This window comes from Hylobates moloch, unplaced genomic scaffold (assembly GCF_009828535.3).
Source record: "Hylobates moloch isolate HMO894 unplaced genomic scaffold, HMol_V3 SCAFFOLD_2, whole genome shotgun sequence".
NCBI classification, from domain to species: Eukaryota; Metazoa; Chordata; class Mammalia; order Primates; family Hylobatidae; genus Hylobates; species Hylobates moloch.
The window spans coordinates 169,013,445-169,040,679 of record NW_026652277.1 but is presented as its reverse complement, the minus strand read 5'-3'; the positions used below and the strand labels follow the sequence as shown (position 1 = coordinate 169,040,679).

The 27,235-nt window shown below is 47.6% G+C and overlaps 1 protein-coding gene across 4 annotated transcripts in view; it reads left to right on the top strand.

The window, feature by feature from the left end:
* AGPAT4 (1-acylglycerol-3-phosphate O-acyltransferase 4) overlaps positions 1-27,235 on the top strand; it is a 193,619-nt gene that overhangs the window by 134,541 nt on the left and 31,843 nt on the right. For all 4 annotated transcript variants that reach the window (XM_032162026.2, XM_032162036.2, XM_058435648.1 and 1 more), the window contains one exon: positions 18,070-18,239. In XM_032162026.2, coding sequence (XP_032017917.1) covers positions 18,070-18,239 — 170 coding nt within the window. The remainder of the gene's footprint in view (positions 1-18,069; positions 18,240-27,235) is intronic.

The following is a 27,235-nucleotide window of genomic DNA, read 5'->3' as shown; positions in this document are numbered from 1 at the left end:
GAGAGGAACAGAGGTGGACCACAGAGCCTGGGAAGAAGCAGGGACAGAGAGGCCAGAGGATGATGAGTGGAAGGGGGGGGTCCGGGGCAGGGCCAGGGGAGGCCAGGGCTACCCAGAACATCACCAGCACCCACTACTAAGCCAAGGATGACTGATGTGTTCAAACCCAAATGCCAGACTCCTCCATCACCTGCCCCTCTATCTCCCTCCACACACCTGCCTCTCCCCAGTGGTCCCCAACCCAGTTAACAGCAAGTCCTTCCCCAGCTATTCAGGACAAAAACCTTAGCCTCACTCCTGAATCCTCCTCTGTCTCTTACACCGTGTCGAACCCAACAGCAAGTTCCACTGGCTCTGCCTGTAGCATATATCCTCCTAAATATGATCATTTCTCACCATTCCCACCATGCCCACCGAGTCTACCACCCCTCTTGGGCTGACTGCAGTAGCCTGCTTCAACAGCTGGCTTCCACCCATATCCTGCTGCACTTCTTTCTCCACACAGCAGCCAAAGTCATGCTCTGAAATGTGTCCCCGGTTCCAGGCACTGGGTGTACACCAGCGGGCAAAACCAATCCCTTTGTGGCACAGGTTCTAGTAGACCATATTTCAGGTGGATCAAGTTATACATCATGCTAAACTTCCAGCGACTTCCTGTGTCACCAAGAGTAAGAGCCAGACCCCTTTCAGAGGCCCCTTGGCACCCTCTTCTCCCCTTCCTCCTTGCCCACTGAGCTCCACCCTCCTGGGCCTCCTTGCTGTCCTTGAATGTGGAATCCCACCCTGCTTCCCCATGACCCCAGAGAGCCACGAGCCTGGCTCCCCTCTCTCTCAGGTCTCTCCTCACATACGGGTCATCTGAGAGGCCTTCTGGGCCCCCCAAAAGGATCAGCCTCCCTCTCCTCCCCTCTCTTCCCCTCCCCTCCCGTCCCCTCCCCTCTCCTCTCCTCCCTTCCCCTCCCTTCCCTTCCCTTCCCTTCCCTTAGAGCCCCTCTCTGTCGCCGAGGCTGGAGTGCAGTGGTGTGATCTCAGCTCACTGCAGCCTCCACCTCCTGGGTTCAACCGATTCTGCTGCCCCAGCTCCCTGAGTAGCTGGATTACAGGCATGTGCTACCACGCCCAGCTAATTTTTGTATTTTTATTAGAGACAGGTTTTCACCATGTTGGCCAGGCTGGTCTCAAACTCCTAGCCTCAAGTGCTCCGCCCGCCTGGGACTCCCAAAGTGCTGGGATTACAGTTGTGAGCCTCTGCACCTGGCCTCTCACAGCACTTTCTATAGTTACGTGGCTGGCTGTGTGTTTATTGCTTGGCCACTAGGATTGTTTTGCTCCCTGCCACATCCAAGCTCCTGTGCAGCCCTGGGTGTCAGCAGGCTCCACATCTGCACCTGATGGATAAGCAAATGGACTGGTCCAGGCCTGGGTCATCAGAAACACATGGTGTTGTGGCTTCATGATCTTGGGCTGCTCTATGGGAAGGGAGTTTAAAATCTCAATGTCAGGGCACCAGAGTGGCAGTGGTGGTGGGGGCAGGGGGAAGCTCTAGGCCCTTCCTCATCCTCTTCTCCCATTGAGGTGCATTGAGGGTGGGAAGTGCTGGGCCTCTCCCTGCCTCTTGTTATCCTCACTCAAGCCAGTGGCATGCCTCGGTGCTTCCTCTTCTGAAAGCTCCACCTGTGAGCATTTTTCTGCCATGGGGTGGGAAGCTGTGTCCACTCCTGAAGTTGTCCACTCCGCGTCCATGTGCTGTAATCTCCAGATGTCAGGGCTCTCTCCCAAAAGCAGTGCCCGGTTTCCCTCTCCTGGGTTTTGGAGGCTGTGTCATGGGCAGGGAGCAGCAGTGCCCGCCTCTCAGGCCTTATTGTACCAGCCGCTGGCTGCCCGCCCTCTTTGGAAGGCTCCAGGAGCCGGGCCGCAGCAGCCTGTGAGCTCCAGAGAGTGCCTGTGGCAGCAGCCCTTTACCCGTGAGCTCCAGAGAGCACTCCAGGCTGAGCTGGTTCCTTCACTCCCTGCCAGGGGCACATGCAGCATGGAAATGGGCACCTCAAGGGGCTGGGGTGAGGGGATAGGGTGAGAGGCTGGGATGCAGGGCTGGGGTGAGGATATAGGGTGAGAGGCTGGGATGCAGGGCTGGGGTGAGGGGATAGGGTGAGAGGCTGTGATGCAGGGCTGGGGTGAGGGGATAGGGTGAGAGGCTGGGACGAGGTACTGGGCTGTGCTGAGCACTGGTGTCATCGAGAATCTGCTTAGCCCTGCTGCCCGTTCAGAGCAGACTCGTCGGGGTCAAAGACGGGTTGTGGTGCTACTCAAATGTTTTCATTGTTTCCCCTCTAAGGAGCCTTTTCAGACACTCTTTTTCCCCAATCATCTCCCATGATGCTTTAGTACTGCAGAGGGACTATCATTCATGTGCTGTGGACGTATCTGTGCTTTACACATAAAAGAGTAAGATTTTTGTCCACCCCACGCCCCCTCCAAGAACCAATTTTTGTCTCCTTGGGGGCAAAATCACCCCCTAATATAATCCTGATGGCTTTCAAGAGCTTGGCCCTCTTGGACCCTCAGCTTCTAGCCTGAGCACTTTCTGATGGTGTGGACATGTGAGTGGGAAGAGCAGATGCTTGGGAGATTCTGGGATGGGGCAGGCACAGCTGGGCTCCCAGTTTGGTGTCACAGAAAGTGCTGAAATCTGGTTGCAGAAATTGCTGTGAGCCATGATCGTGCCACTGCACTCCAGCCTGGGCAACAGAGCGAGACTGTCTCACAAAAATTACAAGTAAAAATAAAATACCAGCAAATGCCCACAGGAGCCAAGCTCACTTAGTGTTGGGCAGTTAGGAAGCGCCCCCCTGCCCTGCCCCCGCCGCAGTATCTGCATGGCCTAATGCCCAGGGGAGGTTTCCTGGAAGTATGGGTGTGAACTGAGCCTAGAGGGATGGGGAAGCTTAGAAGAGGGGACAGAGTGGGGACAAGGGAGGAAGTGTAAGTGTGGTACAGCTTGGAGCTAGCTGCATAGTGCACAAAGGGACTGCTTGGCACCACAACGGAACCTGCAGGCGATGGGAGCAGCAGGCAGCCCTCCTCCCTCAGCAATCCCAGACTGTGTTGAGTACCAGGACACGAGACGCATTGGGCTGCTGAATACTGTTCCCCTTCACTGCGTTGCTGGGGCCCACTTAACACCTGCAGCAAGAACTCTCGGGCTAGAGCTGGGTGGCACCTTCCCGTTTATTCCGTGCTAATAGTTTCACTTTGTGCTTTTATTAATTTTTATTAATAAAAACCAGACCCTCTCACAGAGCTGATGCCCAGTTCCTCAGGGTGATGACTGGAGAGGGTGCCGTCATTTCCCTCCTCCATCTTTACAGATAGGACAGCAGAGGCCTTTCTTCCTTAACTCCACTTTGTTTTTGTCTATCTACTTCTTTTTCCTATTAGTAATCTCTTAAGCTGAACAGCACAATGGCAAATATGATAAAACCAAATCTGTTTTGGCTTTATTTATCAGGCACAGGGAGGGTCTGGTGGGCACCCTGTAACTTGACGACTGACCTCCAGGTGAGGGTGTTGTGAGTGTGAAGGCACCGTCCTGTCTCCCAAACCTCCTTATGATGCCAGGAGAGAGACCTGGCCCTCCAGCACCACTACAGGGAAGAATGACACCACATTCAGGCGCCAGAAACTTAGTAGCTTCGCTTTTGCATTTTGGATGCTTCTGAGGATGAGGGCTTTAATTTTTAACCTAAATTATTATCAGTTAAAAGCTAAATGATAAAAGGTTATTATAAATATATAATTATACATTTGTTTTGTTTCATATCAATCACCTATTTAATTATATAATTGTTAAAGTTGGATAGAGCTAATGATCATAAGGCCATTTCCCCGTGTAACATGGTGCCCATATCTGCAGCTGTGGGAGGTTCTGACTGTTGGCGTGTGCTTGAACAATGAACTGTGTACTCCTCAAGGCTTCCATCAGCAGTGTTTGGATTGTGAGGTCTTTCCTACAGGGTCCTTGCCTCCCCTGCTTTAGTAGAATTCTCCATGGCACTTCTGGGATGGGCTGCAGAGAGGAGCTGGGCCCACCCAGTGGAGCAAGGAAGGAGCAGGAGCCTTGGGAATGGTGGGGAGGGGGAGCCTAAGACCCCTCTCTACCTGCGTCAGGGAAGAGCTTGCCTGGAGGCTTGAAATATTGTTGGGGTCTCCAGGGAGGATAGGGACCCCTGGGATCCTGACCAGAATGCAGCCAGGTCTTGCCACTACTTAGAGAGGAGTAGGGGCTGAGAACAAGGAGGGCTTTGGGGATGGCAGATTCAGGGCTGCCTAGAAGTGGATTCAGGGCATGCTTCTTAATTTCTTTCCTGTCTTTCTCTGATTTTAAATTGTTTATTTTGTTTTGGAGTCAAATAGTCACATGTGACTTTTGACTCCCTAAAACTTAACTACTAATAGCCTACAGTTGACTGGAAGCCTTACCAATAACAAACAGTTGATTAACACGTATTTTGTATATGTGTTATATCCAGTATTCTTCTAAAGTAAGCTAGAGAAAAGAAAACATGATTAAGCAAATCATCAAAAAGAGAAAATGTATGTACTATTCATAAGTGGAAGTGGATTTTCATACAGGTCTTCATCCTTGTTGTCTTCACGTTGGCTAGGCTGAGGAGGCCAGGAAGAGGGGTTGGTCTTGCTGTCTCAGGGGTGGCAGAGGCGGAAGAAAATCTGTATGTAAGTGGACCAATGAAGTGTGAACCCATGTTGTTCAAAGGTCAAATGTAGTAGAAATCAGGAGAAGAAAAATGTACTGGCTGATGCAGGGCACATATTCAGTGCTTTAAATATTTTAGCATCTGCTCTTCACACCAAACCCTTGAGGTGGGCATTTTAATCTTTATGTCCTAGGTAAGGAACTGACCACAGCTCTGCCTGAGGTCAAGGTGTGATTGTGTACTCTGATCTTCCTTTTATTTACCTTCTCTAGCCCCCTGCACCGCAATCGTCTTTTATATAATCATGGCTTTTAGTGTCTTCAGCAACCTTAGAGAATGGTGCTGGGCCCTTGTGTCTGGATTCAGCTCCCAGCCACCCATGTCCTAACTCTAGGGGCATGGGCCACAACCCACGCATGTTGGAAACGAACTCAGTAAACATTAGTTTCCATCATTTTCCTCCTCCATCTTTACAGATAGGACAGCAGGGGCTTCTCTTCCTTAACTTCACTTTCTTTTTGTCTATCTACTTTTTCCTATTAGTAACCTCTTAAGCTGAACAGCACAATAGTAAATATAATAAAACCAAATCTGTGCCTCTGATTATACCTCTTTATGGCCCCCTGAGTTTTGTTCTTCAGTCAGCCCCTGAATAGCAGGCAATGGTTAAATAGCAGTCAATGGTTAAATAGCAGGCAATGGTTAAATAGCAGGCAATGGTTGAATAGCAGGCAATGGTTAAATAGCAGGCAATGGTTTGGGGCTTTGCAGAGGTCACCTACTGCGTTCTGCACCCTCTCCGGTCATCACCCTGAGGAACTGGGCACCAGCTCTGTGAGATTTCCAGGTGGGGTTTGTAGAACAGGCAGCAGCAACTGGTCAGAGCCAGATGTGGCTGGAAGAGCAGAATCCGAGTGTGACTGCTTTGTAGAGAGATGGCATTCACTGAGCCCTCAGAGAGCAGCACAGTCAAAATAACATCTCCAAAATTGGGCAAACTGAAATTTTAAAAATATGACAAAAGCGATCAACCATGGCAAGATGGCCAAATAGGAACAGCTCCAGTCTACAGCTCCCAGTGTGAGTCACGCAGAAGACGGGTGATTTCTGCATTTCCAACTGAGGTACCAAGTTCATCTCACTGGGGCTTGTCAGACAGTGGGTGCAGCCCACATGAGTGTGAGCTGAAGCAGGGCGGGGCATTGCCTCACCTGGGAAGTGCAAGGGGTCGGGGAATTCCCTTTCCTAGCCAAGGGAAGCGGTGACAGACGGTACCTGGAAAATCGGGACACTCCCACCCTAATACTGCGCTTTTCCAACGGTCTTAGCAAATGGCACACCAGGAGATTATATCCGGCGCCTGGCTCAGAGGGTCCCACGCCCACAGAGACTTGCTCATTGCTAGCACAGCAGTCTGAGATCGAACTGCATGGCGGGAGCGAGGCTGGGGGAGGGGCATCCGCCATTGCTGAGGCTTGAGTAGGTAAACAAAGCGGCCAGGAAGCTTGAACTGGGTGGAGCCCACAGCAGCTCAAGGAGGCCTGCCTGCCTCTGTAGACTCCACCTCTGGGGGCAGGGCAGCAGAAACTTCTGCAGACTTACATGTCCCTGTCTGAAAGCTTTGAAGAGAGTAGTGGTTCTCCCAGCACAGAGTTTGAGATCTGAGAATGGACAGACTGCCTCCTCAAGTGGGTCCCTGACCCCGAGTAGCCTAACTGGGAGACACCTCCCAGTACGGGCCATTTGACACCACATACAGCCAGGTGCCCCTCTGAGACGAAGCTTCCAGAGGAAGGATCAGGCAACAACATTTGCTGTTCTGTAATATTTGCTGTTCTGCAGCCTCCGCTGGTGATACCCAGACAAACAGGGACTGGAGTAGACTTCCAGCAAACTCCAACAGACCTGCAGCTGAGGGTTCTGGCTGTTAGAAAGAAAATTAACAAACAGAAAGGACATCCACACCAAAACCCCATCTGTATGTCACCATCATCAAAGACCAAAGGTAGATAAAACCACAAAGATGGGGAGAAACCAGAGCAGAAAAGCTGAAAATTCTAAAAATCAGAGCACCTCTTCTACTCCAAAGAAACACAGCTCCTTGCCAGCAATGGAAGAAAGCTGGACGGAGAATGACTTTGATGTGATGAGAAAAGAAGGCTTCAGACGATCAGTAATAACAAACTTCTCTAAGCTAAAGGAGGATGTTTGAACCCATCGCAAAGAAGCTAAAAACCTTGAAAAAAATTAGATGAATGGCTAACTAGAATAAACAGCATAGAGAAGACCTTAAATGACCTGATGGAGCTGAAAACCATGGGAGGAGAACTACGTGACACATGCACAAGTTTCAGTGGCTGATTCGGTCAAGTGGAAGAAACAGTATCAGTGATTGAAGATCAAATGAATGAAATGAAGTGAGAAGAGAAGTTCAGAGAAAGAAGAGTAAAAAGAAACAAACAAAGCCTCCAAGAAATATGGGACTATGTGAAAAGACCAAATCTATGTCTGATTGATGTACCTGAAAGTGACGGGGAGAATGGAACCAAGTTGGAAAACACTCTTCAGGATATTATCCAGGAGAACTTCCCCAACCTAGCAAGGCAGGCCAACATTCAAATTCAGGAAATACAGAGAACGCCACAAAGATACTCCTCGAGAAGAGCAACTCTAAGACACATAATTGTCAGATTGACCAAAGTTGAAATGAAGGAAAAAATGATAAGGGCAGTCAGAGAGAAAGATCAATTTACCCACAAAAGGAAGCCCATCACACTAACAGCAGATCTCTTGGCAGAAACTCTACATGCCAGAAGAGAGTGGGGGCCAATATTCAACATTCTTAAAGAAAAGAATTTTCAACCCAGAATTTCATATCCAGCCAAACTAAGCTTCATAAGTAAAGGAGAAATAAAATCCTTTACAGACAAGCAAATGCTGAGAGATTTTGTCACCACCAGGCCTGCCTTACAAGAGCTCCTGAAGGAAGCACTAAACATGGAATGGAACAACCGGTACCAGCCACTACAAAAACATGCCAAATTGTAAAGACCATCGATCCTAGGAAGAAACTGCATCAACTAATGAGCAAAATAACCAGCGAACATCATAATGACAGGATCAAATTCACACATAACAATATTAACCTTAAATGTAAATGGGCTAAATGCTCCAATTAAAAGACACAGACTGGCAAATTGGATAAAATGTCAAGACCCATCACTGTGCTGTATTCAGGAAACCCATCTCATATGCAGAGACACACATAGGCTCAAAATAAAGGGATGGAGGAAGATCTACCAAGCAAGTGGAAAACAAATAAAAAAAGCAGGGGTTGCAATCCTAGTCTCTGATAAAACAGACTTTAAACCAACAAAGATTAAAAGAGACAAAGAAGGCCATTACATAATGGTGAAGGGATCAATTCAACAAGAAGAGCTATCTATCCTAAATATATATGCACCCAATACAGGAGCACCCACATTCATAAAGCAAGTCCTGAGTGACCTACAAAGAGACTTAGACTCCCACACAATAATAATGGGAGACTTTAACACCCCACTGTCAACATTAGACAGATCAATGAGACAGAAAGTTAACAAGGATATCCAGGAATTGAACTCAGCTCTGCACCAAGTGGACCTAATAGACATCTACAGAACTCTCCACCCAAATCAACAGAATATACATTCTTCTCAGCACCACATCACACTTGTTCCAAAACTGACCACATAGTTGGAAGTAAAGCACTCCTCAGCAAATGTAAAAGAACAGAAATTATAACAAACTGTCTCTCAGACCACAGTGCAATCAAACTAGAACTCAGGATTAAGAAACTCACTCAAAACCACTCAACTACATGGAAACTGAACAACTGGCTCCTGAATGACTACTGGGTACATAACAAAATGAAGGTGGAAATAAAGATGTTCTTTGAAACCAATGAGAACAAAGACATAACATACCAGAATCTCTGGGACACATTTAAAGCAGTGTGTAGAGGGAAATTTATAGCACTAAATGCCCACAAGAGAAAGCAGGAAAGATCTAAAATTGACACGCTACCATCACAATTACAAGAACTAGAGAAGCAAGAGCAAACACATTTAAAAGCTAGCAGAAGACAAGAAATAACTAAGATCACAGCGTAACTGAAGGAGATAGAGACACAAAAATCCCTTCAAAAAATCAATGAATCCAGGAGCTGGTTTTTTGAAAAGATCAACAAAATTGATAGACCACTAGGAAGACTAATAAAGAAGAAAAGAGAGAAGAATCAAATAGATGCAATAAAAAATGATAAAGGGGATATCACCACCAATCCCATGGAAATACAAACTACCATCAGAGAATACTATAAACACCTCTATGCAAATAAACTAGAAAATATAGAAGAAATGGATACATTCCTGCACATACACCTTTCCAAGACTACACCAGGAAGAAGTTGAATCCCTGAATAGACCAATAACAAGTTCTGAAACTGAGGCAATAATTAATAGCCTGCCAACCAAAAAAAGTCCAGGACCAGATGGATTCACAGCCGAATTCTACCAGAGGCACAAAGAGGAGCTGGTACCGTTCCTTTTGAAACTATCCCAGTCAATAGAAAAAAGAGAATCCTCCCTAACTCATTTTATGAGGCCAGCATCATCCTGATACCAAAGCCTGGCAGAGACACAACCAAAAAAGAGAATTTTAGACCAATATCCCTGATGAACATCGATGCAAAAATCCTCAATAAAATACTGGCAAACTGAATCCAGCAGCACATCAAAAAGCTTATCCACCACGATCAAGTTGGCTTCATCCCTGGGATACAAGGCTGGTTCAACATATGCAAATCTATAAACGTAATCCATCATATAAACAGAACCAAAGACAGAAACCACATGATCATCTCAAGAGATGCAGAAAAGGCCTTTGACAAAATTCAACAGCTCTTCATGCTAAAAACTCTCAATAAACTAGGTATTGATGGGACGTATCTCAAAATAATAAGAGCTATTCATGGCAAACCCACAGTCAATATCATACTGTATGGGAAAAAACTGGAAGCCTTCCCTTTCAAAACTGGCACAAGACAGGGATGCCGTCTCTCACTGCTCGTATTCAACATAGTGTTGGAAGTTCTGGCCAGGGCAATCAGGCAGGAGAAAGAAATAAAGGTATTCAGTTAGGAAAAGAGAAAGTCAAATTGTCCCTGTTTGCAGATGACATGATTGTATATTTAGAAAACCCCATCATCTCAGTCCAAAATCTCCTTAAGCTGATAAACAACATCAGCAAAAAGTCTCAGGATACAAAATCAATGTACAAAAATCACAAGCATTCCTATACACCAATCACAGACAAACAGAGAGCCAAATCATGAGTGAACTCCCATTCACAGTTGCTTCAAAGAGAATAAAATACCTAGGAATACAACTTACAAGGGATGTGAAGGACCTCTTCAAGGAGAACTACAAACCACTGCTGAACGAAATAAAAGAGGATACAAACAAATGGAAGAACATTCCATGCTCACGGATAGGAAGAATAAATATTGTGAAAATGGCCATACTGCCTAAGGTAATTTATAGATTCAGTGCCATCCCCATCAAGCTACCAAGGACTTTCTTCACAGAATTGGAAAAAACTACTTTAAAGTTCATATGGAACCAAAAAAGAGCCCGCATAGTCAAGACAATCCTAAGCCAAAAGAACAAAGCTGGAGGCATCACGCTACCTGTCTTCAAACTGTACTACAAGGCTACAGTAACTAAAACAGCATGGTGCTGGTACCAAAACAGAGATATAGACCAATAGAACAGAACAGACCCCTCAGAAATAATACCACACATCTACAACCATCTGATCTTTGACAAACCTGACAAAAACAAGAAATGGGGAAAGAATTCCCTATTTAATAAATGGTGCTGGGAAAACTGGCTAGCCATATGTAGAAAGCTGAAACTGGATCGCTTCCTTACACCTTATACAAAAATTAATTCAAGGTGGATTAAAGACTTAAATGTTAGACCTAAAACCATAAAAACCCTAGAAGAAAGCCTAGGCAATACCATTCAGGACATAGGCATGGACAAGGACTTCATGTCTAAAACACAAAAACCAATGGCAACAAAAGCCAAAATTGACAAATGGGATCTAATTAAACTAAAGAGCTTCTGCACAGCAAAAGAAACTCTGCACAGCAGAGTGAACAGGCAACCTACAGAATGGGAGAAAAATTTTACAATCTACCCATCTGACAAAGGGCTAATATCCAGAATCTACAAAGAATTTAAACAGATCTACAAGAAAAAAATCAAACAACCCCATCAAGAAGTGGGCGAAGGATATGAACAGACACTTCTCAAAAGACATTTATACAGCCAACAGACACATGAAAAAATGCTCATCATCACTGGCCATCAGAGAAGTGCAAATCAAAACCACAATGAGATACCATCTCATGTCAGTTAGAATGGCGATCATTAAAAAGTCAGGAAACAACAGGTGCTGGAGAGGATTTGGAGAAATAGGGACACTTTTACACTGTTGATGGGATTGTAGACTGGTTCAACCATTGTGGAAGACGGTGTGGCGATTCCTCAAGGATCTAGAACTAGAAATACCATTTGACCCGGCCATCCCATTACTGGGTATATACCCAAAGGATTATAAATCATGCCACTATAAAGACACATGTACACATATGTTTATTGCGGCACTATTCACAATAGCAAAGACTTGGAACCAACCCAAATGTCCATCAATGATAGACTGGATTAAGAAAATGTGGCACATATACACCATGGAATACTGTGCAGCCATAAAAAAGGATGAATTCATGTTCTTTGTAGGGATATGGATGAAGCTGGAAACCATCATTCTGAGCAAACTATTGCAAGGACAGAAAACCAAACACTGCATGTTCTCACTCATAGGTGGGAATTGAACAATGAGAACACTTGGACACAGGAAGGGGAACATCACACACCAGGGCCTGTTGTGGGGTAGGGGGAGCGGGGAGGGATAGCATTAGGAGATATACCTAATGTAAATGACTAGTTGATGGGTGCAGCACACCAACATGGCACATCTATACATATGTAACAAACCTGCATGTGCACATGTACCCTAGAACTTAAAGTATAATAATAATAAATAATAAATAAACATATGACAAAAGTTTCAAAAATTGCCATATGATATTGAAGAAGCCCTGGCCACATCTCTGCAGGTGGCAGGCTTCCCTTTCTGTCCTGTGGTCTTTCTGTTCAGCTGGCCTTTCCCAGGTGCCCGTCCTGGCTAGAGACAGGCTTCCTTGGTGGCCCTGGCTCTCTGGGATCCCCTGTAGTGTGTGCACCTTGGGATGCCCTCTCCACACTGTGGTGAGTCCCACAGTCTGTGTGTACCCCAGGCCTGGATGGGCTGCCCCCTGTGCTCAGCAGGTGTGGTGGGCACTGCCCTGAGTGGACATGCTGGGCCACGCATTCACTCACCTAAAGGGCAAGACCCAGAATCTCCAGATCCTGGGATCTCCGCTGACCATGTCCTTCCTCCTTACACTTCTCCCACTGAGGGTTCCTCTTAGTGCAGGTCATTTACAGCTTCTGAGCTTTTCTCTAGGAGGTCATAAGTCCTTCCCTCTTTCCTCTTTTCCTGTTTTTATTCTGATTTGATGCATTGTTTTCATTCCCAGATATACAGTTTTTCAATTAACTACCAAATGGCTCCAATTCTTGTGAAGTTAAAGCCTTGGTTGCTTTTTCTGGTTGTTTAATGTGTGTTAGTTTGGATGCCTAGACAAGAAGGTAAATGTTTCAGGGGTGCTATGTTCTGAATGTGTCCCCCAGAGAACTCTGTGTTGGAAACTTTTGGTATTTTTTTTTTTTTTTTTTTTTTTTTGAGATGGAGTCTTGCTCTGTCACCTAGGCTGGAGTGCAGTGGCGCAATCTTGGCTCAATGCAAGTGCAGACTCCTGGGTTCACGCCATTCTCCTGCCAAAGACTCCCGAGTAGCTGGGACTACAGGCGCCTGCCACCATGCCCAGCTAATTTTTTTTTTTTAGTAGAGACAGGGTTTCACTGTGTTAGCCAGGATGGTCTCAATCTCCTGACCTTGTGATCTGCCTGCCTTGGCCTTCGAAAGTGCTGGAATTATAGGCGTGAGCCACCATGCCCGGCTGGAAATTTAATTCCCAATGCAACAGTGTTGAGATGTGGGGCCTTTAAGAGGTGATTAGGTCATGAGGGCTTTGCCCTTGTTAATGCCATTATTTCAGGAGTGGGTCAGTTATTCAGAGAGTGGGTTCCTGCTAAGAGGATGAGTTCAGCCCCTTTCCCTTATTTCTCTCACTTGAGTACATGCTTGCTTGCCCTTCTGCCTTCCCCTATGGGATGACACAGCAAGAAGGACCTTGCCAGATGCAGCCCTCTTGACCTTGGACTTCCCAGCCTCCAGAACTATAAGAAATAAATCTCTGTTCTTTATAAATTACCCAGTCTCAACTATTCTGTTACAGCAGCATAAAATGGACTAAGACAAAGAGCAAATACCTTATCTTTGCTTCTCTTTGATTTACCCTGGTAGGGCTCCCGGCATTGTAACGCTAGTTACAGGATTGCAACCTGAAACTCTCAACAAGTGATTTTCCCTTAACTAAACAACAGAAAGCCCTGCTTTCTCACAGGCTTCTCTGCTGTGCAGCACCTGCTGATAGCTTCTGGTCAGGAAGGATTGCTCAGGTGCCCATTGGTAACTTTCTAAGTTAAATTGGAGGTTCTAAATAATACGTCCTTTGAAAGGAGGTGACACTGCCCTTTCCATGGAGTGAGTGTACAGGGACAGAATCTTGTGGGAAGAGAATGAGGCGGAGCAATTCCAAGATCTGCAGCCACTGTGAACTGATGGTGAGAGTGGAAGGACAGGCTGAACATGCTTGAAATGCTGCATGCCCTGAGCCCCGAGCAGTTAGAAAGCCCTGGCAGTTGATGCGTGCTGGTAAAAAGAGGCATCTAATTTGAATGACAGACATCCCACCTCAAATGGAAGCAGCTCTGTAAGGCTCTTCAGCACAAGAAGGGGCTGCCAGGTGGAGCTGGCTGTGCAGCTGTAGAGAGAAGGCTCTGGCTGATAGCATTGAAAGCAACCACACAGGAGAGGAAATGAAACCTAAATTCATGGAGATATTTGTAAGTTGTGTGCAGTATATTTACATAAGAACATCCAACTAAAACATCAGCTGGTAAGCCATTCAACTAAAGGCAAAGCTTTTTGAGTATGTGTATGTATGTGTGTGCACGTGTGCACGCGCATGTGTATAAATGCCTAGGGGAAAAAACTATAAGACTATTTTCCAAACTGTTCATAATGGTTAACCTTGGAGAAGGGAGGGAGGTTGGGGAAGTAAAGAGGAAATGCCTCTCAGTCAGGGTTCAGTAAGAGAAGCAAAACCACTGGGAGATATGTGGCCATCATCTCATTGGCCTTATTCAGCTGTGGGGGCTTGTTTCGCGTCTCTGTAGGGAAGTTGTATCTGCAAGTGATGCTGGAGCTTGCAGTCCACAGGGCAGGCGGTCAGGAAGGGGCGATGGATATAAACTGGGAGAGATCAAGATGTTGGAACCACCGAGCACAAGCTGGAGCCCCTGAGAGTGGGCTAAAACTTGCATCAGTTCTTTTGCATCTGGCATGGATGGTGTGGATGTCCTGCAGAAGCTGGGATCTTCGTCACAGAGCAAAATACAACCACCTGGCCTGGGATTCCGAGAAGCTGGCGGGGGATCCAGGGGAAGGAGGAGCAGTAGCAGGCCTAGCCGCTGCTTCGTGCTAAAGACGTGAATCAGCAGATCAGCAAAAACATGCATGACCTACAAAATGGTGGTATTTCCATTCCACCTTCCAAACCTCCCAAGAGTGTCTCTTGTGGTGCCCTCTAACCAGAAATATCCAAGAAAGGGAAGTTTGGGAAATGTAGTCCCGGCCAGCGTAACACATCCTGAAGCTATTTAGAGGAATTTTATATTTTCTTGTACATACTTCTGGGTTGTTTGAATCATTTTACAGTGTGACTGTATAAATGTGTTTCTGTGAATTAAAAAAGAAGTGAAATCATTTGATTAAAAAAATGGGCTAGGCGTGGTGGCTCATGCCTGTAGTCCCAGCACTTTGGGAGGCCAAGGTGGAAGGATTGCTTGAGCCCAGGAGGTTGAGGCTGCGGTGAGCTATGTATGATTGGGCCACTGCACTCCAGCCTGGATGACAGAGTGACACACCATCTTAAAAAAAAGAAAGGAAAAAAGAAAAAAGGGAAATAAAGCTCTTTTATCCAGTGAGGTTCAGAGTTTAGTTGTCTAGTGAACAGCCTACTGAGCTGAGTGGGAAATTTGGTCTTCCCCCACCTGGTCCCAGCACCAGCACCATCCCCTCTCGCTGTGCTGATGTAATCACCCGCCAACTGGCCTCCCGATTCCAGTCTGTTCCTGTTTCAGTCAGAGTGATTTTTTTTTCAGATGCAAATTGGATGTTGGTGTGTGTCCATTTAAAAATGCTCCAGTGGTTTTTATGTTGCCTTTAGAATGAAATAATAAATCAACTCCTTATCCTGGTAACCCAGAAGTCTCTGTGATGTTCTCTCTCTGGGTTTCTCTCCATCTGCCTCTGTCTCCTCCGCACCCTTCCTCTCCCCTTCAGTGGTCACAGAGCCTTTGTGTGTGATAAAATTATCATGCATATAATAGTAGTTAAAAAGCTGTCCATTTATTGATTGCCTACTATGCCCCATGTCATGCTAGGTGCCTTGAGTCCATGCTCTTATTTAATATCCACAGCATCTCTAAGGGCATTTACCTGTCCCTAATTTTACAGAGAAGGGGGACATTGAGAAACATGCCAGAAGTCTTCCAGCTAGTAAGTGGCTCCACCAGGATCGGAGCCTGGATGTGTCTGACCCCCAAATCCATGAAGACAATATTCAGCAGCCATCCTATTAGCAGGCCTTTCTCCTTTCCCTGTCATGTTGTTTTGTGCTTGTGTAGCTTTCTTTTCCCTGGACAGTAAGCTGGAGGGAGGCCGGGATCTGATCTAATGTTTAATCACCTCCTGTACCTCGCAGAGTGCTTGAACGCGTCAGGTAATCACGCAGCATTTGTTGAAAGCATCCGTGTGCCAGGCTCTTGCTGAGTCTTGGAGTCGAGGCTAAGGTCGGGTGAACCCAACAGTACAGTTGCTGTCTCGTGGCGCCCGTGCTCTATAGTAGGGGAGATAACCTCACGCTGTGGTGACAGCTGTGATCGGGCTGTGGGGGTTGCTGGGGAACATGTGAATGGGGTAGGGGGCGGTGAGAGTGGCCTTAGGCAGGAAGGAGTCCCACAGAGAGACATTTGGCCTGTGACACATAGGAAATGTGAGTCTCTCGGAAGCATCAGCTTTGTCTCCCTGACTCCCTGTGGAGTTGTGCTTTGGTGCATATCTGTGCTCCTTGGCCAGTAATGGAATAGATTGATCCTTCCCATCCTCACGCTTAGAAAAACTCAGCCCAGCACTACAGGCATCTTTGTACCCCATGGTAACAAATTATCCCTCCGTCCCTTTGTCAGGCTGCCCTGTCAGGCTGCCCTGTCAGGCTGTGTGTTGTTACCCGAGCCCCCCTCCCCGCCTCCTGCCCCCACAACCAACTCCCAGGACGCGTCACTATTCCTTGACTTGTGCTTCTGGTTCCACCACTGCTATGGCCTGGTGGGACAACTGACTGGGAGCTTGGTATTTTCTCAGTTCCTAGAAATAGGTAGACACTTTTTATTGTTCGTTTCTGGAGAAGGAAGGGGAGTGGTTTTCTTCGTTTTTAAGGAGACTGATAGCTTCAATTTGCTGGGAACTTACAACGTGCTGTACACTGAGCACATACTATGTGTTAGGTGCTTTATGCTCACAAAACCCTTTGGGGCAACCCCATTCCAAAGATGAAGGCACTGTGGTGTTAGGAGGTTAATTTGTCCAAAGTCCCACAGCGCTCACTGCGTAAAAACTAGACGGTGATGCCTTCTAGAGGGCTCTGGTGCTCCACATCGAGCCTCCAGCCTCCAGCCTGGAGGAGAAACGTTTCCAAGGACAGCCACTGGAGCTACAACACTAGGCTTCCTGGAGTCAAGGCCAAATCCACCTGCCTATAGGGTAGGGATGGGGTGGGGAGGGAGTGAGTCCTCTGCCGCATGTACGCTTCTTCACTAACTGGTGATTAAAAGTGGGGGGCACATGGCCCAGCGCGGTGGCTCACGCCCATAATCCCAGCACTTTAGGAGGCCAAGGTGGGAGGATTGCTTGAACCCAGGAGTCTACCCAATAGGAAGCATGGCAAAACTGCGTCTCTACAAAAAAATACAACAAAATTAGCTGGGCCGGGTGGTGCACACCTGTAGTCCCAGCTACTCAGGAGGCTGAGGCAGGAGGATCACTTGAGCCTGGGAGGTTGAGGCTGCAGTGAGCCGTGATCACACCACTACACTTAGCCTGGGTGACAGAGCAAGACCCTGTCTCAAAAGAAAGGGGGAGGAGGCACAACCCTCACAGAGCACTCAGGCGCTCGCCCCCTACTGAACACCGTCAACTTTAAGAGTCCATTTGGAAGTCCATCACCCACATTCCACTGTTTTTCTGGACAGTTTCTACCCTAGAGTCTCTTCCTGAGCCTGCCAGATTGGGAATAGGTTCCCTGGATGGGAGGCATCACTGAAGAATCAACTGCAAGTGGTCATCATTGCCTGAAAAAAAAATCTTTGTCTTTTCACAAGCCCCTACAAAGACTATTTTAATAGTTATCTTCAGACCTGCCGTGGGCTGGCTCTCACTCCCCCTGCCCTGCAGGTGCTGGGGCTCTTGCCGCTGGCTCTACCGTTCTCCATTCTTCCCCTGCCCTCAAGTGTCAGAAATGGGAGAGGAAAGTCGGGTATTTAATATTCTTTGATGGAGTTTATAAGTATCCCAATTAGTCATTTTCCAGGATATCAAGCATTCTATATACCTCATCTCACACTGCCTTACAGAGCTCAGTAAACACAAGGGCATGAATTCTTGATGGATTCTGGCTTTCTGATGTATTTTCCCCCAAGGTACTTAATCAAGGAACGTAAGTCATTTACCTTCTCCAGGCATCCTCCTCTTCTTCCCTGGAGAATGTTGTGAAGTCTTTCTCGTTTTTCCTTCCGCTTCTGAACCCTTTCAAGGACCGAGGTCTGTGCTGCAACGATCCAGAACTTTGCCCCTAGAAGTTGCTTTCTCCCCTATCTGGGAGGGCAGAGCCCTGCTCTCAGCAGGTCTCCCGGGACAAGGCTGCGTGTAGTAAACGTCTGTCTATTGTGGTTTGTTCCAGAGCTGGTGATGCTGCTGGAGTGGTGGTCAGGCACGGAATGCACCATCTTCACGGACCCGCGCGCCTACCTCAAGTATGGGAAGGAAAATGCCATCGTGGTTCTCAACCACAAGTTTGAAATTGACTTTCTCTGTGGCTGGAGCCTGTCCGAACGCTTTGGGCTGTTAGGGGTAAGTCAGAAGTGCGTTCACCCCTGCTTCCCACATTCCTCTGGTTCAGCCCCACCACTTGTCTTTTTGCTCCTGGTCATTCAGAACTCGCAGAAGAATCAACAGAGTTTCTACTTGATGAAATGGTCCTAATAAACTGCTTTTTATTCTTGCTTGGAGTCAGGCTTAACAGCTTCTTATGGGCAATCATAAGAGGTACTCAGCAATTGCTACCTGCCGGCCGTTTTACAGATGATTCATTTATTTAATCCTTACAGCAACATGAATAGATGACGTGCCACACTCCATTTTTAAAAAACTAAGTTATATAGAGCTTAATATTCGGCTCAGAGTCACACAGATGTAATTAGATTTGGATTTCACTCCCATCCATATTTCTTAATTCCGTGCTTTACTGCCTCCTTGGCTAACAGGCAGACATCACCTCTGCATTTTGATGGTTGAAGGCTTAAGAACTTTGAGTCCCTAAGTGAGAGAGTGAACTGCAAAATTCAGAATTTTTCTGAAATTCTGTTTTTGTTCCAACTAGCTTGACTTCCTGCACATAGCTTGCATGCCTTTGGAACTGGATCTCTTCAGTTGACTTTTGTCATCTTTAACACACTGCAGCGTGTAGCGGTTGAGCCTGTGTCACATAGCTGAACCAAAGTCATCTGCAGTACTCAGGTATTCCAGTAGGAATCACAGTGTACATTGGTCCGGGGTCAGGAAAGGTCCTAAGAGTTTGCATCAGAACTTGCAGATCAGGTTTTGCACCTGGGAACAATGCCCTGTAGAATAGATAAGGGGGCTGCTGAAATCACCTTGTTTTTTGGTAACCCCTGAAGACAAAATTGTGGTGTTTAGAATATAGAAGATTGGAGACGGGGCTATGAGGCCATGGAGGACACAGGGGACTAGAAGGTTCAGTGGGTCTGGTTCCTGGAGACAGATGAAAATAGCCTCCTGCCCACTGTTTTCTCCTTTTGTTTTCCTATTCTCCCAGTGCTAACTTGATATCTTCTTGTGTGTACGCGTGTGTGTGTGTGTGTGTGTGTGTGCAAATATATTTCTAGGAACAGGAGCAAACATTCTAGTAACTACCATTCTCTGATGTGGAGAACTTGGGCAGAGATCTGAGTTACAGCTTTGTGGATTTATTCTCTCTGATGACAGATCACCCCTTAGAATGTCATGGTCCTAACCCCGTCATGGATACCAGGGGTGAATGGCAAGGTTCTTCTTCTGCCCAAGAGGGAAGGGTATGGGGTGCCGGTGCGTCTTGACTGTCAGGTCACCTGTCTTACCACCTTTACAGCTAGGCTTTCTGAGGTGCCAGCGTCTCCTGGAATTCAAACTGTAGTTTAGAGGCAGCTGGTGATTTTCCAGGCTTTGTAAGTACCTTCTGGTAGTGTTCATGCTTAGAATGTGCAAACATTCATAATTCGTGGACCAGGAGTCTCTGAGGTAGAGCAGAGAGCCTGTTGAACTTGGGGGTGCCTTCCAATCTCTGCTTGCCCCTTGGTGGCGTTATGCCCACAAGCTCACTCCGTGTTCTGTTCACCTTATTTCTGTAATTTCTAATCCTTAGGATATTATTATCCACATTTTATAAATAAACCCCCAGAGCCTCAGTCTGGCTGAGTGATTTGCCCTAGGACAATAGTTCCCAAGTCTGCTTTCAAAGCTTCTGCTCTTTCCCCTAGAAGATGTTGGGGGCACAAAAGCAGGGGCCCTGGGGCCCAAGACCTGCTCCAGAAACAGGACCTTGACCATCCTAAAATGACCCAGACCAGCTGCAGTAAGGACCAGGCTTCTAATACATTCCTGGCTGATGATGTGCAAAGGCCTCATTCGAGGGGTGCAAGTCGCCCGCACCTTCATGGGGTTGGGGATGGAGTTGCAGGAGCTGGCAGAAGAGGGTCATGCACGGAGATGCTGGAGAAGCACCCAGATGCCCCGCACTAGCAGGCACGGGGACAGGCACAGATGAGGGAGAAGGTGAGCCCCGCAACACATGCAGGGAGGGACCCAGGCCCAGAGAGAGGATATAGCTCCAAGACGGGAAGAGACTTTCATGGAGCGGGAATTTAATCTCAGCAGCATTTAGGGTTTTACTCCCAAAGGCTTCCGAACCCGTGATCACTTTACAATTCTGAGCATAAGGGCGGGAGCGCTGATGGCGGGAAAGCAAGTCAACAGCACGCCTATCCCACCTGCAGCATAGGGACCGCACCTCTCCACCCTTGATTTCATCCGTGATACTGTATTTATAGGACCTCACTCATTACTACGAACACCCAAACAACTAATTCTGTGTGTCAGGGGGTCTGTGCCCTGCCGCTGATGGTGGAGACTGTGCTTAGGATTAGAGTCTACGGAGGCTCCACCTACAGGTGAAATAGGCAGGTCTGGGAGCCTGGGGCCAGGGCGATGCCTCTTCTGTTCTCATTGGAAGTTTGGGAGCCTTGCTCAGTGGGGGCCTTGGGGTTTCTGGATTCTTGCTAAAGTGCTTCCTTAAGCCCTGAGTCCTCTCTTCTCCAAACGCCACAGAAACAGCCAGTGCCATTGCTGTGCACATTCTCACAAAGCAAGGTGCTAGAGAGAGCAGGTGCCAGGAGAGGACGGAGTGGGGCAGGCACATGGCAGGCGCTGGCTGGGGCGGATGGGAGCTGCCAGCCTGTGTCCTCCCTGGGGTCACCCCTCCCCATGTCACAGGGAACAGCTTTGCCATCTACTGGAGAGCTGTGGCCCAGGTGGACAGATGACGGTGGGTGAGATGCCTGGTGCTCAGCTCTGCCACCCTGGAAGGGGTAAGGAACCGCATTGCCGTATGTTCATTGTTCAGCAGCAGCTTTTGTCTTCAATGACCTTCACAAAAAAAACAAAAACAAAAAAAAAACCTCATTCATCTCTCTGTTTTTTCTTAAATAACACATGATGTTGAGATCCTTCTGGAGTCTGTGGAATTTGCTTTTTAAAGAGGAAAGGAACAGAAGAAGGTTCCTGACCAGGCATTTTTCATCCTTGCCTATCACAGCCCAAGAGGAAATGAGTTTAAATTGAAGTCAATGAAATTTGCAGAAATTCGTGAAGGTAGCATTTTTAAATGTAAAGTTGGTCTTTTTGGGGAAAGTAACGGAATTGTCTTTTTAACAAAGAGGCTTTCAACCTTTTAAATGTACTCAAGATCCCATGTGGCCACTGCCCATTGCAGTGCCTGTCCCCAGAGGCTCTGATTCTCCTGGGAGCCGACGCTTCCTGGCGTGTGCCAGGGCTCTGAAGGCTCTGGTTGATCTTGGAGTCACACGCTGAACCCTTCCTCCCTGGAGATGAGAGTGACACACAGTCAGCTGGGGCACAAGTCACTAAGGTGCCCAACAAACCGTGGCGTGCAAGCGCAGGTCAGGTTCCTGAGGCTTCACGTCCCCATTTGCTTATCTTTTTCCCTTAGCAGGCCCCGGCTGGTTACATAAGAGCATGATCGTTCAGTGTCTGGGCAGCGCCAGGCCCTGGCAAGCACACCATGAGCAGTAGCTGTTATTATATTATCAATACTTATCTGCCGGGCCAACTGGGCTATTTGTCTTCAGATCCTTAGAGAAGCCATGTGGGTTAGTTATCCATGGCAGCGTGACGAGACCCAAAACAGCGGCTTAAAACAACAAGCGTGCTATAAAGGTCCCCTGCCTGTGTGGTCAGGAATCCAGGTGCAGCTGAGCAGGGGATCTGGCAGGGTCTCTCGGGAGGGGCCTGTGTGTGATCTGCCTCCAAGCTTGCTCACGGGTTTGCTGCCCGGCCTGCATCCCTCGCCACACAGGCTTGTTTTAAGACACAGCATTTCCCGGAATATGGCAACTGCACCCCTGAGGGTGAGCCATGCAAGAGAGAGTGAGCGGGCGCCTGGGGCAGGAGCCATGAAGCTTCTGTAACTGGGACCTGGGAGAGACCTCCCATCCCTTCTATCCATACTGTTTGTTGGAAGTGGATCAGTAAGCACAGCCCATGCCCCAGGGATGTGGGGTGGGGTGTGCAGGGGCGTGGATGCCAGGGGGCCAGGATCACAGGGCCCCTTGGCGGCTGCCCACCCCACGGTGACATGACATTTGGTCTGAGACCTTCCCTTGCCCTCTTAGTAAATATGTAATGCAGCTGGGCCTGAACACAGATCGAAATGTTGCATTTCGGGCCTGGCACAGTGGCTCACGCCTGTAATTCCAGTGGTTTGGAAGGCCAAGATGGGAGGAGGGCTTGAAGCCAGGAGTTCGAGACCAGTCTAGGCAACATAGTGAGATCCCTGTCTCTACAAACATAAATCAATAAATAAAACAAGTGAAAAATAACAGCATTGCATTTCTTTGCACAGAGAAAGGTGAGAGGAGGAGAGTGGCATTATCCCTTCTAGGCAGAGTGCCTTTGCGTGAGGGTGCCCATCAAGCCCTGTACTGCCTCTTTAAACAGAAGGATTTTCGATGATGACAACGATAGCAATTGATATACCTTCAAAATACGTGTCCAGCGAGTGTTGATTGTGTGTGGTTTCTCTGGGAGACCGTGTTCACGCAACACAGCTTTGTTTCACCGCCTTTACCCCAGCTTCTTCATACACATGCACTTGTCAAGGGCTGTTTGGCTGAAGACAAGTTAGAAGTTTCCAGATACAGAGGGGTGTTTTCGGCGGGTATGCCCACCGCCATGGTTTTGTCAGCTCTGTAGGGTGGTCTTGCACCCTGCTCACTGCTGGCATCACCTGAGCGTATGGCAGATGCCCTGTGCTGCCCCCACCATGCGAGTTCATCCTCAGCTCTGCAGGCACAGACCTTGCACTAGGAGTGGGCTGGGATGCCACCCTCTGCCTCTTACCATTCACTGGTTTGGCAGGTGTGCCGGGATCTGAAGTCACATGGATGAGGAACCTGATAATGGTGGCGACCGAGGTAGCAGGCGAACCACTGGCCAGGGCAAGAAGTGGGCAGCTCACAGGACTATGGCTGCACCACGGGGTCATACCGACTACCATCCTGGAGGTGGTAGCGCATGCTCATCTGTAGAAGTCTAGTCCCACGTTGGACACACTGGGGTCTCCTTCTTTGTTGACCAGGATCCTCTGGCAGTGTCTTTAACAAGCCAGAGTCTGATCCCACCGATCATAAAGCCAGGGTTGTTGAAAGCTTGGGGCTTCCTCCTCCTCTGTGTGCAGCCCTCAGCAAACGGTCACAGCCTGTGCTGTCTGCTGTACACTGACTTGTTATCATCCCATGAACTGTCCCCCTTTCTCACTCCCACCTGCTCTGTGCTTAGGGCCCTCTGATGCCCTGTCTGCCTGTGCTTCCTGCAACTGTTTAGCAAGCGCCTATCAGCTACACGGTGCTGGGCAAGGCCAGTTGCTCCTATTACTTTCTGCCCTGGGGACGTCCTGTTTTCCCACCTACCCCTGTAATGCCTCTGCTCTGTCTTCCCATCTGCAGGGCTAACACCATCCCACAAGGGCTGGGCTGCCCATTCAGAAGAGAAACTGGGAAGGGGCCATGAGGACCTGTGTCCAGGCAGGGTGGACAAGGGCTTTGTGCAGGGAGCACCTCTCCCATCTTTGTGTCCTGACAGCCGTGACCATGACCCCTCAAAGCAGAGCCAGTAGTGATCAGTATCCTGCTGCTTCAAGCCTGCGTGGTCCTCTTCTCCTCTCTGCACATCTGCATGCCTGTCAAACCCAGAATAGTTTGGGGCCTGGTAAACGGAGGGAGGTTGACTGGAGGAGGCCAGTCAGGAGTGCAAGAACCCCGCGTACTCTGCCCCACGTGGATAGAGGATAAGTCTCTAATTCCAGTCTGAGGTGAATTCTTAGAGAGTGCATTCATTTAATGTTTGCTTTATGCATTTCCCCTGCAGCTGTGACTAATTGTGGAACGGCGTACATTTTGTTTTGAGACTCTCTTGAGATTTTTCTGGCAGTGTAAGGTCTACACCATTTTCCTGTCAGCATCAGAGAAGGCAGAAAGCAAGAGAAAGGAATGCAATGTGAGCAAGGCCAGGCACACCTGTGCTACCGCATTTGGCAAGAATGGAGTCTATAATCCCAGCACTTTGGGAGGCCGAGTCGGGTAGATCACCTGAGGTCAGGAATTTGAGACCAGCCTGGCCAACATGATGAAACCTTGTCTCTACTAAAAATACAAAAAAAAAAAAAAAAAAAAGCCAGGGATGTTGGCTCACACCTGTAATCCCAGCACTTTGGGAGATCTGAAGGTCAGGAGTTTGAGAACAGACTAGCCAACATGGTGAAACCCCGTCTCTACTAACAATAGAAAAATTAGCCAGGCATGGTGGCAGGCACCTGTAATCCCAGCTACTCGGGAGGCTGAGGCAGGAGAATCGCTTGAACCTGGGAGGCAGAGATTGCAGTGAGCTGAGATTGTGCCATTGTACTCCAGCCTGGGCAACAAGAGTGAAACTTTGTCTCAAAAAAAAAAAAAGAATGGAGTCTTTCACCTTTTGATGAACACACACACACACACACACACACACACACACACACACGCATGCGTGCACACAAACTGGTTCATTATTTTGAGCTCCAGTCTTTTCTGCATTTTGCTGTAACTAGAGACAGATTTAAGAGATTCCAGGCCCATACCATCCTCTCTCACGTACACCTTTCTTGCCAGAAGGGGTCTGTACAACAACTTACTGGCAGAGTTTAGTGGCAGAAGTGGAACACAGAAACTGAAAGCTTTCTGCTTCTCCCTTCCCACTAGACCCTGGGCACCTCAAGGCCACAGGTAATCATAACCAGCATTGAGTTCTGGGCACCTGCACAATGCCTGGCATAGGGGGCTTCTTAATCAATACCTTTGCACGGACGGAGCAGCCTTGGGTTGAAGATTCCAATCCGATGAGCTTACGCACCGTACATCAGAATGCAGGCTGTGCCGTGGGGGCTTGTGAGGACTCTGGAGTGATAGGGCTGGATGGCTCATCTTGGCTCCAGGGAACTGAACCATTTGCTACAGTGGCTCCAGCTGGCAGTCAAGAAAACAGTCAAAGGACTCGAAGGCAGGGTGCTTAGCCTGCTTTATTGTTAAGGAACATCTCACCTGTTATGGAAGCTCTACTTAACATACCTCATTTTATATATTTAGTAGAAATAAATGACCTTGGCTCATTTGACTAACTGGTAACCCTACTGGGAAACCTTCACGAATGACTGGACGTTTGCGAACAAAGCTGACCATAGATCCTCAGCCGCCGAGGGGTTCCTTGCTGGTGTTAGTGGGGGTGGAGGTGGTGCAGGAGCAGGACACCCTGCTGCTCCCAGCCATGCTGCATGCAGCCACCGGGGTTTGGAATCTTCATCTGAAGCCTGGATGAGTAGCCATTTTGGAGAAAACCTTACCTAGAATGGCCTCATTCCGATCCCTTTTCACCCCAGAGGCTGTGGAGCTTCTGAAGGTCAGGGTCAGAGTACTGGGTCTCAGGCCCTCTCTGCATCAGCTGTTCCCAGCGTCCAGGGTCTCTGCAAGGGCTGGCCCACTTGCCAGAGATGCAGACCAGGTCATGGGGCTGGCTGCTTCCCTGAGCTGTGGGGTTCCTCAGGATGGGCCGCTCAACTAGATTAGCCCCAAGCACCTGCCCTAAGACAACTCTCTGTTTCACTCTCTTTCTCCATAGTGGGTTACTCCATATGAAAATTTTAGATTGTCTAAATACGCTTGTATCTCGACAGATCTGTTAATAAATCTAACTCATCAGTAAATCCTTTCAGGTTGACCTGTGAAATAAACCCAGAATTGATGAAATTGTTATATTTTCTTGTACATTCTCTCTGAAAGCTGTTAGCATTACACATGGAAGCCTCTGAGCAGCCTGGGAAAGCCCTGATAGTTATAGCATATTGAACCTTTTGCCGGGGGAACTGTCAGTATGTCTTAATAGCAGTTTCTAATCTCTTTGTCATAAGTGAATTAACTTGGGCAACTCTCTGTGCATGGTGACTATTCAGTTGTGCTTAAATAAATGTAATCTATTGTTACTATTACGCTAAAGCATGGCAGAGAAAATGGGTTGAATAAGGAGGTGTTCAGATACTGCTTGCTCTGGGATGAAAATAATAGCTGCGAGTCTCAACTTTGTGCTTTTGTAGATGTTTCCATACATTATTCAGTCTTTACAGGGACACCAGGGAATATGTGTTGTCTTCCTCATCACAGAGAGGGGAAACAGAAGCTCAGAAAGGTCGGGTGTCTTGAGCACAGTCACACAGGTGGGTCATGGTAGAGCCTGGTTAGAAACAGGACTGTCTCATTCCAGAGCTTTTCATGCAGCCCTGCCAGGGAAAGATAATTGAGTGACATTTCTTCAGTTTGAAGAAGTAAAAGCTTCTACCTTAATATTTTAACAGGTTTCTTACCAAACATAATTAACATCAAAACCTAGATATATTGATAACATCCAAAATTTTAAGGCTGAAAGATGGATTAAGCCAGTATAAAGAAAGTTATGTCTCTTCTGTTCATTTTGATCATCAAAAACACCTGTTATCCCAGCACTTTGGGAGGCCGAGGCAGGCAGATCACCTGAGGTCAGGAGTTAGAGACTAGCCTGGCTAACATAGTAAAACCCTGTCTCTACAAAAAATACTAAAATTAGCCAGGTGTGGTGACAGGCACCTGTAATCCCAGCTACTCAGGAGGCTGAGACAGGAGAATCACTTGAACCTGGGAGGCAGAGGTTGCAGTGAGCCAAAATTGTGCCATTGCACTCCAGCCTGTGTGACAAGAGCAAAACTCTGTCTCAAAACAAAACAAAACAAAACAAAAAACAAAACTGTTTCTGACCCAGAGCCTCACTTATGTTCCCAAAGCAGATGGCGAAAGCATGCTGATGTCAACCCCTTCTTAAAAGTGACATTGTTACAGGGATATTGTGACATATGTTTATAATAAAAAACTGGAAAATCTAACAAAATAAAAATCACGTAAATGACTGCCCAGTGCTGAGACCAGCTTGGTCGGGGAGAC